This window comes from Bos grunniens, chromosome 5, assembly GCF_055505025.1.
Source record: "Bos grunniens cultivar Pamir isolate PY7600 chromosome 5, Bosgru_T2T1.0, whole genome shotgun sequence".
Classification (NCBI taxonomy): domain Eukaryota; kingdom Metazoa; phylum Chordata; class Mammalia; order Artiodactyla; family Bovidae; genus Bos; species Bos grunniens.
Window position 1 is genome coordinate 56778029 of NC_141169.1, and position 15732 is coordinate 56793760.

Consider the following 15732-nt stretch of genomic DNA (forward strand, 5'->3'; position numbering starts at 1 on the left):
AAACAGCACCTAAGCCCAAGAGGCCAAGAACACTGTGATCATTCTCTTCCTTGCCCTCCTCACCCCCGACCCACCCACTGGGATTACACACCACTCACCATCCAGAAGGTCACGGATTTTGTCCAGGTAAATCTCAAAGTAAGAAACCTGGGTTAGGAAGAAAGGAGAAGTATAAAGTGATGGGGGCCTATCTTAAATCTGATTCAGGTATCACAGGCTAATGTGATCCACTCAAATAGTGGTGGTGGGAGGGAAAGGGCAGAAGAGACTATTTTGGCAGAGAAGAACTTAGGTAACCACGGGGGAGAATAAGTTGGGGCGTGGAGGATCTCAGTGGGTTCATGCTAGATCCTCCCCTCCCAGTCCCATAAGAGGATGCCCAGTGGTCATGCCCTGATCACCTTGATATGGAACTCAAGATTCTCATCCATGGAATAGATGTGGTTGAAGATGTCTCGGGCAATTCGAGGAATGATTCCCATCAGCTGGGGGTCATGCAGCTTTCCCTGGGGAGTAAGAGTAAGGGTATTCCAAATGAGGCTGGGGCTCAGGAGGAATCAGACAGTTCAGAGGGAGGCAGACGAACACAGAGGTAATAGCTGCTAAGAAGACCATCCTGACTTAGGGGATGGTCACTACCTTTAGTGGAAGGAAGAGGGAACTGAGCAGCCCTTTGAACTGTCATTGCTGCTGCTTTTCCAGGCAAAAGAAGAAAACTGGCGTAGTGGAAAGGAAGGTGAACTGCAGCAGGCTGAAGGGAGTCCATTAAACTTCCACAATAACACTGCCCTCCCAGTGTTACACAATAACACTGTACCAGGCAGCCCTCATTCCGAGATCTCCCCACACTGAGACTCCTTGGCCTCCCATTAACACTCCCAACCTCTCTCTCCCATAAAAGTTAGAACCCTCACCTCCATAGTATGTGTCTTCCCTGAGGATGTCTGTCCATAAGCAAAAATGGTGCCATTGTAGCCAGCTAGGACATCTGGAAGAGATGGCAGAGAAAGACCACTGCTAGAGAGAAGCAGAGTAGGGAATGGGAGCTTGAAAAGGTACACTCTCAAAATACACTCATTACCTTTGACAATCTGCATGGCACAGGCATGATAAACTTGCTCCTGAGTCGTGTTTGGGGGAAATACACGGTCAAAGACATATGGCTTCCCCTGGAGTGGAAATAAAAGATGGCAGACATCAGTAGGGAGGTGTGGGAAAGAAGAAACCCCTGAAAAGGCACCTGTTCCTCAGCCTTCTGTATTCATGGACAATTATGGGGATGAAGGGAACCAAAGAGAAGCAAAGCTTAGTATTGACACCAGGATTGTACCCATGGGCTAGAACGCCACTGAGGAGTGTCACATGGCGATACTGCATGAGAGGACCCCAGCCTTGGTGTGACAAACTCACCATCCCAGATCCCCTGCCTGGGATCAAATGAGAAAAGACAACAGGACTACAGGCTGTAGAGAGTGAAGAACAACATACTGACATTAAAAATCTACCACTAAGTTATAAAAACATCTTCCTCAATAGATCCACATGTTCTGATATGAAAAGATGTTGACGATGTATTATAAGTGGAAGATGCAAAGTTAGGGACAGATGTATAGTGTGTTGCCTACTGTGTAAATGAAACATACAAATGCTGAACTACTGAGCTGTTATGGAAATATTAACACAAGCTCTGTCTTTGTGAAAAAACATATGAAATCAGAAATACAGTTCTCCCTTTAGGGAAACAGCTTTAAGTAAAGAGAAACTGTGAAGCAAATCACTCAGACCTGCAAGTATCTTGTTCAATTCAGGTAATGTTATGTATCATGTGTGCTGATAAGAATGCTAAAGATACAAAATATTTACAACCCAGGGACCCAAAGAGAATAGATTTGCTATCTGATCATATTAAAGGGAAGATCTCTGGTACAATTCAATGAGACTCTGCTTGCTTTCCATTGTGACAACTTTTCAGTCATATTTTCCCATTATTTGATATAAAGAAACTATGACATAGTTGTCAAATTATTTTGCTACAGAGTCCGTCTTTATTCAACTGATAGGTTAACCTCCAAGTCTACAGACACCAGAGTTTGGGAGACATATTTTAACTAAGACAAATCATAAGCATTGGAGAAGGCTGGAGATGTGGGTCTGGGCATATCTACAATACTGCACTGACATAGGTAAACTTTTTTTCCAAAAGGAATTGTACAAAAAATATTAACAATGATTACTTCAGAGAGAGAAACTGGGAGGGAGAGGTGGCTTTCATTTTTCATTTTATCCTGGAAGGTTTACATTTTTAAACCAGGTACAAGTATTATATTTTTTATTTTTTAATGCCAAAGAGAGTGAGAAAATAGTGTATTTTTTGTTTTTCTTTTTAATTCTTCCCAAAAAGGATATTTATACTAGTAAGTATTGTCTTTAATATTTAAAAGATTTTCAAAATCTGATTTATGATAAAAGTCAACCAGGAATATTTATCTGGTCTCTCTGTGGTGAGGGATTCTGAAGTCCCAAAAACAGAATCCACAAAGAGAAAAAAGTTGTGAAAGTGCTCTCTGCAATGAAGACAGTACTATAAACTGGTAGGGCCTTTCTGGAGGACAATTCTATTAAATATTCAAATGTCCATACTGGTAATACTCTGCCCACAGATTTCAATGCTAGGAATTCATATTGCAACTTGCTTTAAGCACTTAATGATGTGTGTAGATGGATGTTCACTGCAGCCATTTGTATTAAAGAAAAGGAAGAAACAATTCAAACACCCATCAAGAAGATATTGGTTATACCTCCATGCTGCTGCTGCTGCTGCTGCTAAGTCGCTTCAGTTGTGTCCAGCTCTGGGCAACCCCATAGACGGCAGCCCACCAGGCTCCTCCGTCCCTGGGATTCTCCAGGAAAGAGTACTGGAGTGAGTTGCCATTGCCTTCTCCAATGCATGAAAGTGAAAAGTGAAAGTGAAGTCGCTCAGTCGTGCCCAACTCCTAGCGACCCCATGGACCGCAGCCCACCAGGCTCCTCCGCCCATGGGATTTTCCAGGCAAGAGTACTGAAGTGGGTTGCCATATACCTCCATAATCTACTCCTATTACAATGAGCAAGTTTGGTTTACACGTCCAAGATCAAATACACGAAAAAATAAAAACAATTTGTGTAACATGATTATATATTTTAAAAAAGCATAGGAATAGAACAGTCTTAGAAAAAAGATACGGAAGACTGTATATAGATCTGTTAAAAGTGATTATCACTGGAAAGCAGAATGATAGGAACTTATGCTTATGACATTTTTTCTGTGACATGTAAATATTTTACAATGACATATTGCTTTGAAATTAAAGAGAGAAAATAGTATAGGTGAGTTACAGAAAAATGTGTAATAACATGATAAGGTACACACAAAATAATTTTAAGGAAAAGGTGGTTTTAAAAATAGTGTGCCGTGTAAAACACACACACACAAAAGAGTATATGAAGGATTATTCCATTTCAGTAAAAATGTATGGTATTATATATGTATACAAGGTACGTATATACGTATGTATATGTATACATGTATATATACGTATACAAGGTATGTATATATGTATACCTTGCATAGAGAAACATGTTAACAGTGGTTACCCTCGGACAGTGGGACTTTAGGAGTTTTTTGCTATTTTTGTTCTTTTTGATTAAGATTTGAAAGTATTCTAAAATGAAAATATATAATTTTTAAAAAGGAAAATTTTAATTTTAAAAACAAAGAGATTAATACTCTTACTATATAAAGAACTCTCATAAACTAGTAACAACAACAACAACAAAATTAACAGAAAAAACTAACAAAAAAATAACCAGAAATATATGGATAAGAGTTAGGTACTAACAACAGAAGAAACACATATGTTCAATAAACATAAAGATGTTTAACATTTTTGAAGGAAAAACAGTAACATCATTTTCCACCTATCAAACTGGAAAACAAAAACTTAATTGTAATACCCAGCATAGATGAGGGTTCAAGAAGGTATAATTCCTGTGAAAGAAGCACCTTCATTCTTTTCCGTTAGGACAGTATATCCATACTTCCAAGGGGCAATTCAGAAGCGTATAATCCAAAGCCCTGAATTGCACATATCCAGAGACCCAGATATTGTACTCCTAAGATTTGTACTATGGAACTATCTGTAGCAAATATTTGGCTACAAGAATGTTTATTATCAACACTGCTTATAGTAATGAGGATTTGAAAACAACAGAAACAAGTTACATTTAGGGGACTGATTAATACAAGGAATTAATTATACTATGGCATGTACATATGTTTTATTCTTTGCTACTATTTAAAAGGATGACATAATAGAACACCAATATATCTCAAGAATGAGTTGAAAGAACTCAAACTCAAAGAGCACATACTGTATTATTCCCTTTATATAAAGTTCAAGAGTAAACAACACTTACTTGTAGTGATGAAACTCAAAGTAGCAGTTGCCTTGGGGTGATACTCACAGGAAGGGGGCAAAAGGGAGCTTTCAAGGGGCAATCAAAATGCTCTAGATCTCAACCTGGGTAGTGGTCACACAGGTGTCCAAATATATTATAAAATTCATACAGCTGTTTGCTTAAGATTTGTGCACTCACTGTAGTAAATTATACCTAAGTGCTATCATAAAGTAGAACATCACAAGATGATGTGATAATGGCCCTTAAAATATGAATTATGCACAAACTCATTGTTAATAAGAAAAAATGAATATTAGACTATATTAGCATTTTAATCTATCAAAGTGGCCAAAATAAAATAGTTTGATGATGGGACTTAATTGCTATGCCTGTCAATTAAAATGCCTTCTCTAGGGGAATTCCCTGGTGGTCCAAATGTTAGGACTCAACACTTCTACTGCAGGGGAAATGGGTTCAATCCCAGGTAAGGGAACTAAAATCCCACATGCCGCAGTGGCCTGGCCAAAAATAGTCTGATGATGCACTGCACTGGCTGGGCCCTTAAATATATTAATACATATGGTCATTCAATTGTTTGTAATAGCAAATGATTAAAACAAACCAAAATATCCATATCTATCAATAGCTGCTACTGCTGCTAAGTCGCTTCAGTCGTGTCCGACTCTGTGCGACCCCAGAGATGGCAGCCTACCAGGCTCTTCTGTCCCTGGGATTCTCCAGGCAGGAACACTGGAGTGGGTTGCCATTTCCTTCTCCAATGCATGAGAGTGAAAAGTGAAAGTGAAGTCGCTCAGTCGTGTCCGACTCTTTGCGATCCCATGGACTGCAGCCCACCAGGCTCCTCCGTCCATGGGATTTTCCAGGAAGAGTACTGGAGTGGGGTGCGATTGCCTTCTCCATCTATCACTAAAGACCTGGCTAAATAAATTATGGCATATCTCTACAACAAATAATACAGTAGTTACAAAGAATGAGATAGATACTTATGTGCTGATGTAGAAGGATCTCTAAGACTCCTCGTTAAGTAAAAAAAAAAAAAAAAAAGCAAGGTACGGAACAGTATGTATAGTATGCTATCATTTGTGTAAAAAAAGTACATGCGTGTATTAAATACATATGCATTTGCTTGTAAATGCATGGCATTCTTTTCGAAGAATCTACAGGAAACTGGCTATAAGGCTGCCTTCTGAAAGGGGAACTGGGTGGCTAGGAAAGAGAAGTAGGAAGGAGACTAAATTTTCACTGTGTATCTTTTTTTATATCATTTGAATTTTGTTACATGTACATGTAAGACATTCAAAAATTAACTAAAATTTTTTTAAATAAATAAAATTATGTAAAATATTTAGTGGTGGTGAAAGTCATGGTATTTTGTTGGTGAAAAATAGGTTACAAAACAACATAGAGTTTATGATACACTTTTATTAAAATCATTATATGTATATATGTAGAAAAAAACTACTGGAAACAAATACATCAAATTGTTAACAATATTTTGGAGGGGGCAGATTTTCAGTGAGTTTTAATTTCTTCTTTGTGCTTTTCTTTGTTTTCAACTTTGTCAACAACCCTGGGTTGGGAAGATTCCTGGAGAAGGGATATGCTACCCACTCCAGTATTCTTGGGCTTCCCTGGTGGCTCAGTTGGTAAAGAACCCAGTGTGGGAGACCTGGGTTCAATCCCTGGGTTGGGACAATCTCCTGAAGGAGGGCATGGTAACCCACTCCAGGATTCTTGCCTGGAGAATCCCCATGGACAGAGGAGCCTGGCAGGCTGCAGTCCACGGGGTTGCAAAGAGTCAGACATGACTAAGCGACTAAGGACAGCACAGTGCTGTAACCAGATTATGTTTACTACTATTAAAGAAAAATCTACCTTGATTCTTTTTTTTAAGGTTGACTGAGTTTATGAATTATTCATAGGACTTTTATAAATTTTTCACCATTTTAAAACCATTTTTATCTATACAGTTCATCATTATACTTTATTACAAAGAATAAAATTCTTATTACATAGAATAAAATCATACAGTGTTTCAATAAACAGACTTAAAGTGGCCTTAATGCTTTTCCTTCTCAGTGGTGATATCTTTTTAAAAATTTTGTTTTATTTTATTCTTTAACTGAACCTTGATTCTCGAATTGTAATCTAACTCAATATTTCTCCCATCCAGCTGCCAGGAAACATAAACAAACAAAACACGTCCATCTCAGCCAGTGACTTTCACCTCTTCTCCATCAGTGATGTCTATCCATGCTTACTAAAGCCAGGCATGCAGCCAAAGGGGATTAAATATAACTCCTAAGGCAACCTCACTCTTTCCTTCTTCCTTTCTGGGAACCTGGGGATCAATGCTCTAACACTCCCAGTTGCAGGATTCCAGGGGCTTCCCTGGTGGCTCAGATGGTAAAGAATCTGTCCACAATGCAGGAGACCTGGGTTCAATCCCTGGGTTGGGAAGATCCCCTGAAGAAGGTAAATGGCTACCCACTCCAGTATTCTTGCCTGGAGAATTCCATGGACAGAGGAGCTTGGTGGTCTACCGTCCACAGGATCACAAAGAGTCAGACACAACTGAGTGACTAACACTTTCACTACAGAGGGTGCTGTGGGTTCTTTAAAAGGGAGGGCGCTCTCCAAGTGCTGAAGGCAATTACTGCCTGAGGAACTCATTTTCCTGAGCCTAGGCAGGGAGAGATCAGAGAGAGAGGACGGGTGGCATTCTTGGAACCACAATGATAAAAAATATCCAAGAGCTAAAAGTGGATGCACTTAGTAATCTCATGAGCAGAGAAAGCCATGTTTACAATTCTAAGGTTTCTGGGAAGGCCTGCTACCATCTTCCTACACTTGGTTGGGTCCTTAAGTTTCAAACCTAGTTCATTTCTTCTTCCTAAGATTTTTATATCTGTTAAAGTATGACGTCCTTTAACGTTCTATTTATTACCAGATGAATTTGTTCTGTCAGATCTTTTTAAAAAATAACTAGACCAGCGGTTTCCCACTTTTTTTGCTTCTAGACTACTCACTTGGGAAACGTCACCATTATTTACATCTCTCATGACACATAAGTATTCTGAGTCAGACTGTAGTATGTTGTGGGGGATTTCTTATCAGAATCTGGGGAAGTGTATGTACAGTTAGCAAAAGCCATTTCTGATGCCCCCTCCCAGGACTTTGGCCAGGCCACTCCACAGCCTGGACCACCATGTAAACCAAGAGTTTCCTGAAGACAGAGGTTCCCCTCTCAATCCCCAACATCAAGCACAGTCCCTGGCCCTCAGGAGGCTCTTCATTAATATATCTGTTGAAGAAACACAGATATTGATGGAAGAAGAGAGCAAGAAGATCCTAGGGACCTGAATCTTTGGATGAAACAACCTGTAAGAGGGGAAAATGTTAACCACCTCCCAGTTGTGTCAAAGGCGAGCTGGTGGGGAGACAGCCCATCTAAAATAAAAATAACATCTAACTCTGGTTGGGAGTTTATGATGTGCCTGTCACTATACATTATCTCATTTAATGCTCACAGCAATCCTAGGAGGTAGGTACTATTATTATTATTATATTTCATAGATGTGAAAACTGAAGTTCAAAGAGGTAGGGTAGTGGTAGAAGAAGTTTTCAAACTCAAGCACTCTGATTCCAGACCCACACTGTCGAAGTGATCCCAAAACTGACGTGCCAACACTGCGTCAGAGCTTTATCACGGTTTCCCTTCCCCTCCTCCCTCCATATGGGCGTTTCTCCAAATACTTCTGGACAGAACTAAAGTCCTTCATCACCTTCTTTTTGCAACCTCAACCCCTTTTTCAGAAGAATGCAGTTCTCCCATCCATCCTCTCCAAGGAGGTACTAATCCATGACTTCGATTCCATGGATGGAGAGGCCTGGTAGGCTGCAGTCCATGGGGTCTCTAAGAGTCAGATACGACTGAGCGACCTCACTTTCACTTTTCACTTTCATGCACTGGAGAAGGAAATGGCAACACACTCCAGTGTTCTTGCCTGGAGAATCCCAGGGATGGGGGAGCCTGGTGGGCTGCCGTCTATGGGGTCACACAGAGTCGGATACGACTGAAGTGACTTAGCAGCAGCAGCAGAAGACTTGTAAGTTAGAAACACTCAGGGAGACCGTCCACCTTTGAGGAATGCCTCTGAGACCCACTCTGTCTCCCCCAACAGCAGTGTAAATCGCCCCTCCAGAGGGCTTCTCTTCAGAGTCCCACAACCCCGGACTCTGTGTTCTCCTCTGACCCACTCCAAGCTTCCTCGTCTCCTGTCCAATTGTGTCTCCCAGCACTTTCTGGTGTTTTCCACAAAGGGTGCTGACTAAAGCTAATGGAAAGGTCTAAGATCAGGGGTCCAGAGATAACCAACCTTTTCAACCTTCATTAAAGCACTTGGTAGAGACTGAACTTGAGAGCACCAGGACTGATTTCCATAGTGACACCCCTGGGGATTGTTGCCATGGCAATGCTGGAGCGATACTGGCCACAGTGAACATCACCTCCCCTCTCTGTTTTCCTTGACGAGACTCCCCCAAGGCTAAGGGAGAACTGCTCCTCTCCGTCAGACATCAAAAGAATCCTGGGCCACCTCAAACAATAGTGACTCTGCTCCAATAATCCTGCAGGCCCCAACCTGGCTTTTCCAAATGAGGTACTTGGTGGTCCTACTTTGTTGCCTCCTTAAGAATCCACCTAGCCATCAGGAAATCTAAGGGAGATAGAATATGGTTGATACTTGAATGAGGGAGGGAGGGAAGGGAAGTGGAGCAGGGGCGGGAGGCAGAGAGGCTATGGGTTTCCCTACTGCCATTCTCCTGTGTCTGGTATAGATGCACAGCTCACACTCTGCCCACCAAGACAGGCAGAGAGACACATAAATGGGTACACTTAAAAAGTCACAGTGGATTCCCAGTGACCCAAAGAGCAAGACAAGGTACATAGCACACACAGACAGTGACCCAGACACGCTTCCACTATGACTCAGGCCATTAATGTGGGCTAAGCCCCATCCGCCAGATTCCAGGGAGAAGTCATGGGGTGGGAGAGGGATGAGGCTCACAGAGCTGTCTTCCCAGCTTATTCTCCTACATTCTGCCAAGCAGAAAAAGGCCATGAACATTAGGGACTCTGTAGCCCAGAGCTAGCCGCAGTGCAGAGAGAAGAGCCATCACAGGAGGAGCAGGGGGCTGGGCTTGGAGAGAGAGAATAGCCTCTCCCACCTTCAGCCTTCCCAGACATCCTGAAGCAGCTTCCTCCATTAACTCCTCAGATAGTTCCCACACACGGGCCCCAAAGAGAGCTAGAGGAAGAGAGAGGAAGGAGGCTGGGGGATTTCCTTCCCTTTGTTGGGACCCTCAAGGCGCTCCTCACAATCACTTCACTTATGACCCTCATCCTGCTGAACGAGGAATGAATAGAAAGCCTGGGAAGGCAAGCACCAAGGATGCTGCCTGAGACAAAATGGCCCCCCATAAGCACTTATCTTGGCATGAGACACTGACAGGAAGGGCTAGGGCAAGGCAAGACACAGAGCGAGACAAAGGTTCAGCCCTGCAAATATCAGGCAAAATAGATAAAGAAGGAACAGCTGTGGAGTAAGATAAAATCTGAATTGGCAGGGGGCCCTGGGCCTCTCTTTATCTCTCCTCCCTCCCACCTCCACCAGGTCTCTCCTATTTAGCTGAGAATGAGACGGATAAACACAACTCCTTCTCCCAACATCGCCCCATGCCCTGCGCCCACCATGCCAGGATGGATGCCCCAGAGAGCCTAAGGGAGTTGGTTCAGATAAACCTAAACACCCTAGAGCAAGGAAGTTAGGCTTAAAAGTGGAAGCCTTTTGTGGGTTTGTTCCTCCATAACCACCTTGGTCCTATTTCTCAGCCTTTCTGTCTCAGGGGGCCCTCAAGCTCTAACTCCTGTGGCTAACACCCACTGTCCAGACTATTCAGAAAGGAGGCCCTGAGGGTTGATCCAGGCATTATTTCAGCCTGGCCAGACTGATCAGACTGCAAGGTCTAAGGTTCCCGAGACAAAGAGAGACAGGGGCCCTCCCTATGTGGCAAACATACATACATAAGCACGGACACAAGGTGAAGGCACCCATTGAGTCCACAATGGAGGTGAGAGAGACTGGTGACAGGCTAGAGCCCTTGGGGACAGACCATGTCAGCAAGTCTCTTCCTAAGGCATGTTTACTCAAAGTCCCGTTCTCACTGACTCCGAAGACCCAGGCTCCCTCCTCTTCTTTCCTTCATTCCTTCAACAAGCAAGCCCTGTGCCAAGCACTATGGATCAAAGATACATAAGAAGTGCCCCTGACCTTGAGGATGGCCCTTATATGGGCTCTTCCCTTCTTGAACTGGCTACAGTGTCCTAGCCCAGCACCCCTCAAGTCCTACTCCCTACTGGACTCAACCTCAAATCCTTTCACCCCATAGCCTGACAGTCCCAACCAGCCTAGGAAAGGAGGGGAGGTGAGGAATTCCCTAGGAATCCCTTGGGGGCTACCACAGCTAAAAGTCCAGAACCGAAATCTGTGGAGGTAATGTGATACAGAAGGAAAGATGTGAGCTTTGGAGTGACAGATTTAGGTTCAGATCCATGAATTAACAGTGTGACCTTGAGAAAGTCATTCGACTTCTTTGGGTCTCAATTTCCTCATCTATAAAGTGGAAATATTAATACCTTCTTCAGAGTGTTGTTTTGAAGATCAAATGATATATGTAGAGTAAAAAGCACAGTAAATACTAGTTCTCCTTCTTAATAGTCTCTTCCAGGGGTAGGGGCTGTCGAGACTAGGTAGAGGAGGTGGCTTGCTACTTTGAATTGGATCATCAAGAGAAAGGATGAATAAGCAACTGCTTGATAGGATCTCAGGGTTTGGTTATTTTTGTTAGGGTGAGTTGAGGGGTCTGAAATCCTCTTCCTACCATGCCTGGGAGGAAAAGACAGACATTTCTTTAGGACCTAGAAGATCCCCCTCCCAAACTGGGTGTGGCACCAATGTATTTCCTTCTCTGAAAACCCTTCACCAAACCTGTGCCCTCCCCCCAAGTCCAGGCTGTAACTACTTCTGGGGATGATGGAGGCCTTGACCCCAGAGTCCACCCTCACTTGTACCTCGCAGAGACCCTGGACAACCCGCCTCCCATCTAGCCAGTCCACTAGTCTTCCTCCTCCCTTCCTGGGAGGTGAGGGGTAGAGATTCTGAGCCAATAACAAAGGGAAGATGCGCCTTCCCTAGGGAACAGGGAAAACGTCAGAAAAACACGGGACTGGCTCTAGGGGTGGGGACGCTGCAGAGAGCAGCAAAGGGGAATCCGGCCCCCGGATCGCGGGACAGTAGCCCCCTCCCACTCTGCCGAGACTCGGCCGCCGGCCTGGCCAGGCCACACCCAGCCATCCTGATGCAGGGAGAGGAGGGGCTGCGGCTAAAAGGATGGAGGAGGATGAGAGACGGGGAGAGGGAGCTGAGACAGGCTGGGGGCTGAGGCTCGGCGGGGGTAAAAGATCCTGCCCCCTTTCCGAAATTCCCTCCAGGGGCGGCACTCACCCCAATAACGACGCTGTCGTCCCCTTGGAAAATGGGAATGAACTTGTCCCCCCGCAGAATCTCGGCCTGATTTAGGGGCCGAAATCGGCAGAGCACCTTGATGCTACATTCGTTGTTGGTCTCGGTCATGGTGGTCGCCGGCGTGGGGCTGGGGCACTTCGGCTGCAGAGGTCGCGTGTGCTCCGGGAGGAGAGGGGCTCAGCTGAGGCTCAGGCGGAAGACAGGTGCTCTGTCTCTGAGGGTTCAGAAAGCTGAGGCGGGCGCCCGGGCAAAGGCTGGGGAGCAGGGCCGAGGCGCGCTTCCTCTCTCCTGCGGCACCGGGATGCGGGCGACCTGGGCGTCTGGTCCTCTCTCGGCGCTCTGCCTCTCCGCCCCTCGCGCTGCAGCGCCGCGCTGCGGGCCTGGGCGGGGCGGCGACGGAGGAGCGGGGCGGGGCTTCTGTGGCTGGGGGCTGCCACCCCACGGCGCCCACCGACGGACGGTGGCACCTCTGCTCTCTTCTTGCCTCCTCTCCCGACTCCTGACGCTCGGAGACTAACGTGTCCTCACCCCTTCCCCACCCAAGTCACTCACTAGGTCCCACCCTCACAATCCTGACCCGTCTGTCCCTCCCTCGGATTCCAACCCCCTGGAAGGGCTAAGGGATCTGAGGTGGGCCTGTCTCCCCGTCGGAGGCAGAGTCAACAGCGCTCGCACCTCCTTTATTCCAGGGCATCCTTCACCTCTATCACAGTCCTCTCTCCAGATTGGCAGCACACGTCTCCTCCTCTCTTTCCCCACAACCCTCTCAAAAATCCTCAGCTCACTGAAACCTTCAGGGGCAGCTACTTGTACCTCTATGGAGGTGGGTGTCCAGGGTCCATTTTTCAAAGAGGAGTGTCAAGGGAAGTCTGGTTCTTTCCTTCCCCTCCTACATCCAAAAGGACTCTACTCTCTCCCCAACATAGATACCAGGTCCCCACTAGGTCTCTATTTTGGCCTGACTCTTGGCGACCCCAAGGACTGTAGCCTGCCAGGTTCCTCTGTCCATGGGGATTCTCCAAGCAAAAATACTGAAGTGTGTTGCCATTTCCTTCTCCCTAGCATTTTCCCCACCCAGGGATCGAACCTGGGTCTCCTGCATTGCCAGGCAGATTCTTTACCAACTGAGCTACCGGGGTCCTATTTTGGTCTATCAGAATTCAAAAGCAGGTAATTCTCATTTTTGCCTCATAGTTTGGGGCTGGGATGGTAGTGGCCCAGAGGAACTTATGCAAGAGGGAGGAAGTCATAAAGCAGTGACGGAGGAGAAATGATGGTGGTGGGTAAGACCAGAGGGGCTTGAAGAAAGGACTTCTAGAGCTGACATCTGCATTTGGGCTTCAGGCAGGTTTAGGCACCTATGTATGTTTCCTGTCGCAGTACTCTGTTGAACAGTCCCAACACTCCAGCCCCTTTCTCAGGCCTTTCTTCTGTTTCTCCCCCTTCTCTGGCAAAAAAAGAGAGAGAGAGAGAGCCAAGTCTAGAAATTCCATGTCCTTCCTCCCCTCCGGTCAGATTCCTGCTGCAGCCCCTGGGCAGAACCACCTAGAAGCTGGCGGGATTGATTTTTCTCCACGTCACAGGGCCTCTGCTGGCCAACAGAGTTAGACTGCAGGAGTTGAGACTCTAGGCCGGGGGAGGAGCAGGGTGATGGGAGAAGAAGGAAGGAGGGAGGGAGGTTCTGCTTAGCAATTGTCTGGTAAGTGTCTAGGTCACTTGAGGCAAGGAGGAGAGAATGATGGCCTGCCAAACAAGACCTAACCACTCAGAACACAGCTAAAGGGGTTTCCGAGTTGGACATATACCCCTAACCCACCTTGAATCTTAAGGAAATTGAAGGAAAGGGGTTCACCATAAGAAACTAGATGGCAAGGCAGTAGCACTGTGGAGAGAAAGGCTTGGGGAGGAGCCAGGAGAGTACACATTGAATGACAATGAGTTCTAAACTCAGGAAAACAGGCATCTCTCCAGTCACTTGGTCTGGCACTATTTCTAATTGTTGCAGCATCCTGCAAGCTCAGGAAATATCCCAACCTTAGGCCCCCAGGGGCTCCAGGATGACATCCTTAGTGAAGGGGTTTCAAAATACTAGTCAATGCAGGGTCACTGGTCAGACAAAAGTTTACTGTGCATGGATCCCTCCCGGCAAAAAAAACACTACACAATGTGAATGTGGTAGGTTTTTCATAAAGCTGGATTTGTTGTTTCAAACGAATATCTTTTATTCTGAGAGTACTGTATGTCCTTCTGTACTTTTCTACTAAGTAATGATGGTAATAGTAGAGAACAGATTTGGCAAATACTTACTTGGCAAAATAAAAAAGTAGCAATACTATGCCTATCCTCAAAAAGGTTTGATATTGTTTTAATTGTTTAAACTGTGAAATTCAAAAGTCTGAAAACCATTCAGTTCAGTTCAGTCGCCCAGTCGTGTCCAACTCTTTGCAACCCCATGAATCGCAGCACACCAAGCCTCCCTGTCCATCACCAACTCCTGGAGTTCACTCAGACTCACGTCCATCGAGTCAGTGATGCCATCCAGCCATCTCATCCTCTGTCATCCCCTTCTCCTCCTGCCCGCAATCCCTCCCAGCATCAGAGTCTTTTCCAATGAGTCAACTCTTCGCATGAGGTGGCCAAAGTACTGGAGTTTCAGCTTTAGCATCATTCCTTCCAAAGAAATCCCAGGGCTGATCTTCAGAATTAGTGAAGGGATTAAGAGCACAGAGGGTGCTACCAAGCATTTATTTATTAACTTGTGGTAGAATTGCCAGATTCAAAAACAGGATGCCTGGTTAAATTTGAATTTCAGATAAAATAGTAAAATGTGTCTATTTTATGTATATGTCCTACATATCCTATGGGACATGTGTATGGATATGTATATGTCCTACATATCCTATGGGACATACTTATACTGTAAAGACTATTAGTTGTTTATGTGAAATTCAAATTTAACTAAGTGCTCTGTATTTTATCTGACAGCCCTAACCTGAGGTTAGTTAACTTTCTCATTCCCAACATGATCAAATCGCTATTAAATTTACTTATTGTTGTTTCAAAGCCCTGGCTGTGCCTTAGCATACCTAGTAGTGTTGTTTTTACCCAGTCATTTAATTTCTGGGAGCTTGACATGGATAGCGGTTAGATAGCATCACCGACTCAATAGACATGAATGTGAACAAACTGGGAGATAGTGGAGGACAGAGGAGCCTGGCGAGCTACAGTCCATGGGGTTGCCAAGAGCTAGACAGGAGTTGGGAGAAGGCAATGGCAAACCCACTCCAATACTCTTGCCTGGACAATCCCATGGACCGAGGAGCCTGGTAGGCTGCAGTCCATGGGGTCGCTAAGAGTCGGACACGACTGAGCGACTTCACTTTCACTTTTCACTTTCATGCATTGGAGAAGGAAATGGCAACCCACTCCAGTGTTCTTGCCTGGAGAATCCCAGGGACAGGGGAGCCTGGTGGGCTGCCGTCTGTGGGGTATCACAGAGTCGGATACGACTGAAGCGACTTAGCAGCAGACAGGAGTTTGCGACTGAACAACAAATTTATCCACCGAAAAACAGGAATTGTAAAAGCTCTTTCACAGACTCGCTATAAAGACGAAAGAAAATAAGTTACATGACACAGCTCCCAAAGCCCGTTAACGTCGGTCCCCGCCCAAGCCGGGTGGGCCAAAA

General features: G+C 45.1%; 1 protein-coding gene across 2 annotated transcripts in view; it reads right to left on the reverse strand.

Annotated features, from left to right (window-relative positions):
* The window catches only part of KIF5A (kinesin family member 5A), a 29161-nt gene extending 16737 nt beyond the window's left edge, over nucleotides 1–12424 (reverse strand). For both annotated transcript variants that reach the window (XM_086400305.1, XM_086400303.1), the window contains exons 1-5: nucleotides 12024–12424; nucleotides 1082–1169; nucleotides 915–988; nucleotides 402–506; nucleotides 99–147 (exon numbers count right to left, since the gene is read on the reverse strand). In XM_086400305.1, coding sequence (XP_086256431.1) covers nucleotides 99–147; nucleotides 402–506; nucleotides 915–988; nucleotides 1082–1169; nucleotides 12024–12152 — 445 coding nt within the window. In that variant the 5' untranslated portion in view covers nucleotides 12153–12424. The remainder of the gene's footprint in view (nucleotides 1–98; nucleotides 148–401; nucleotides 507–914; nucleotides 989–1081; nucleotides 1170–12023) is intronic.
* Between the last annotated feature and the right edge of the window lie 3308 nt (nucleotides 12425–15732).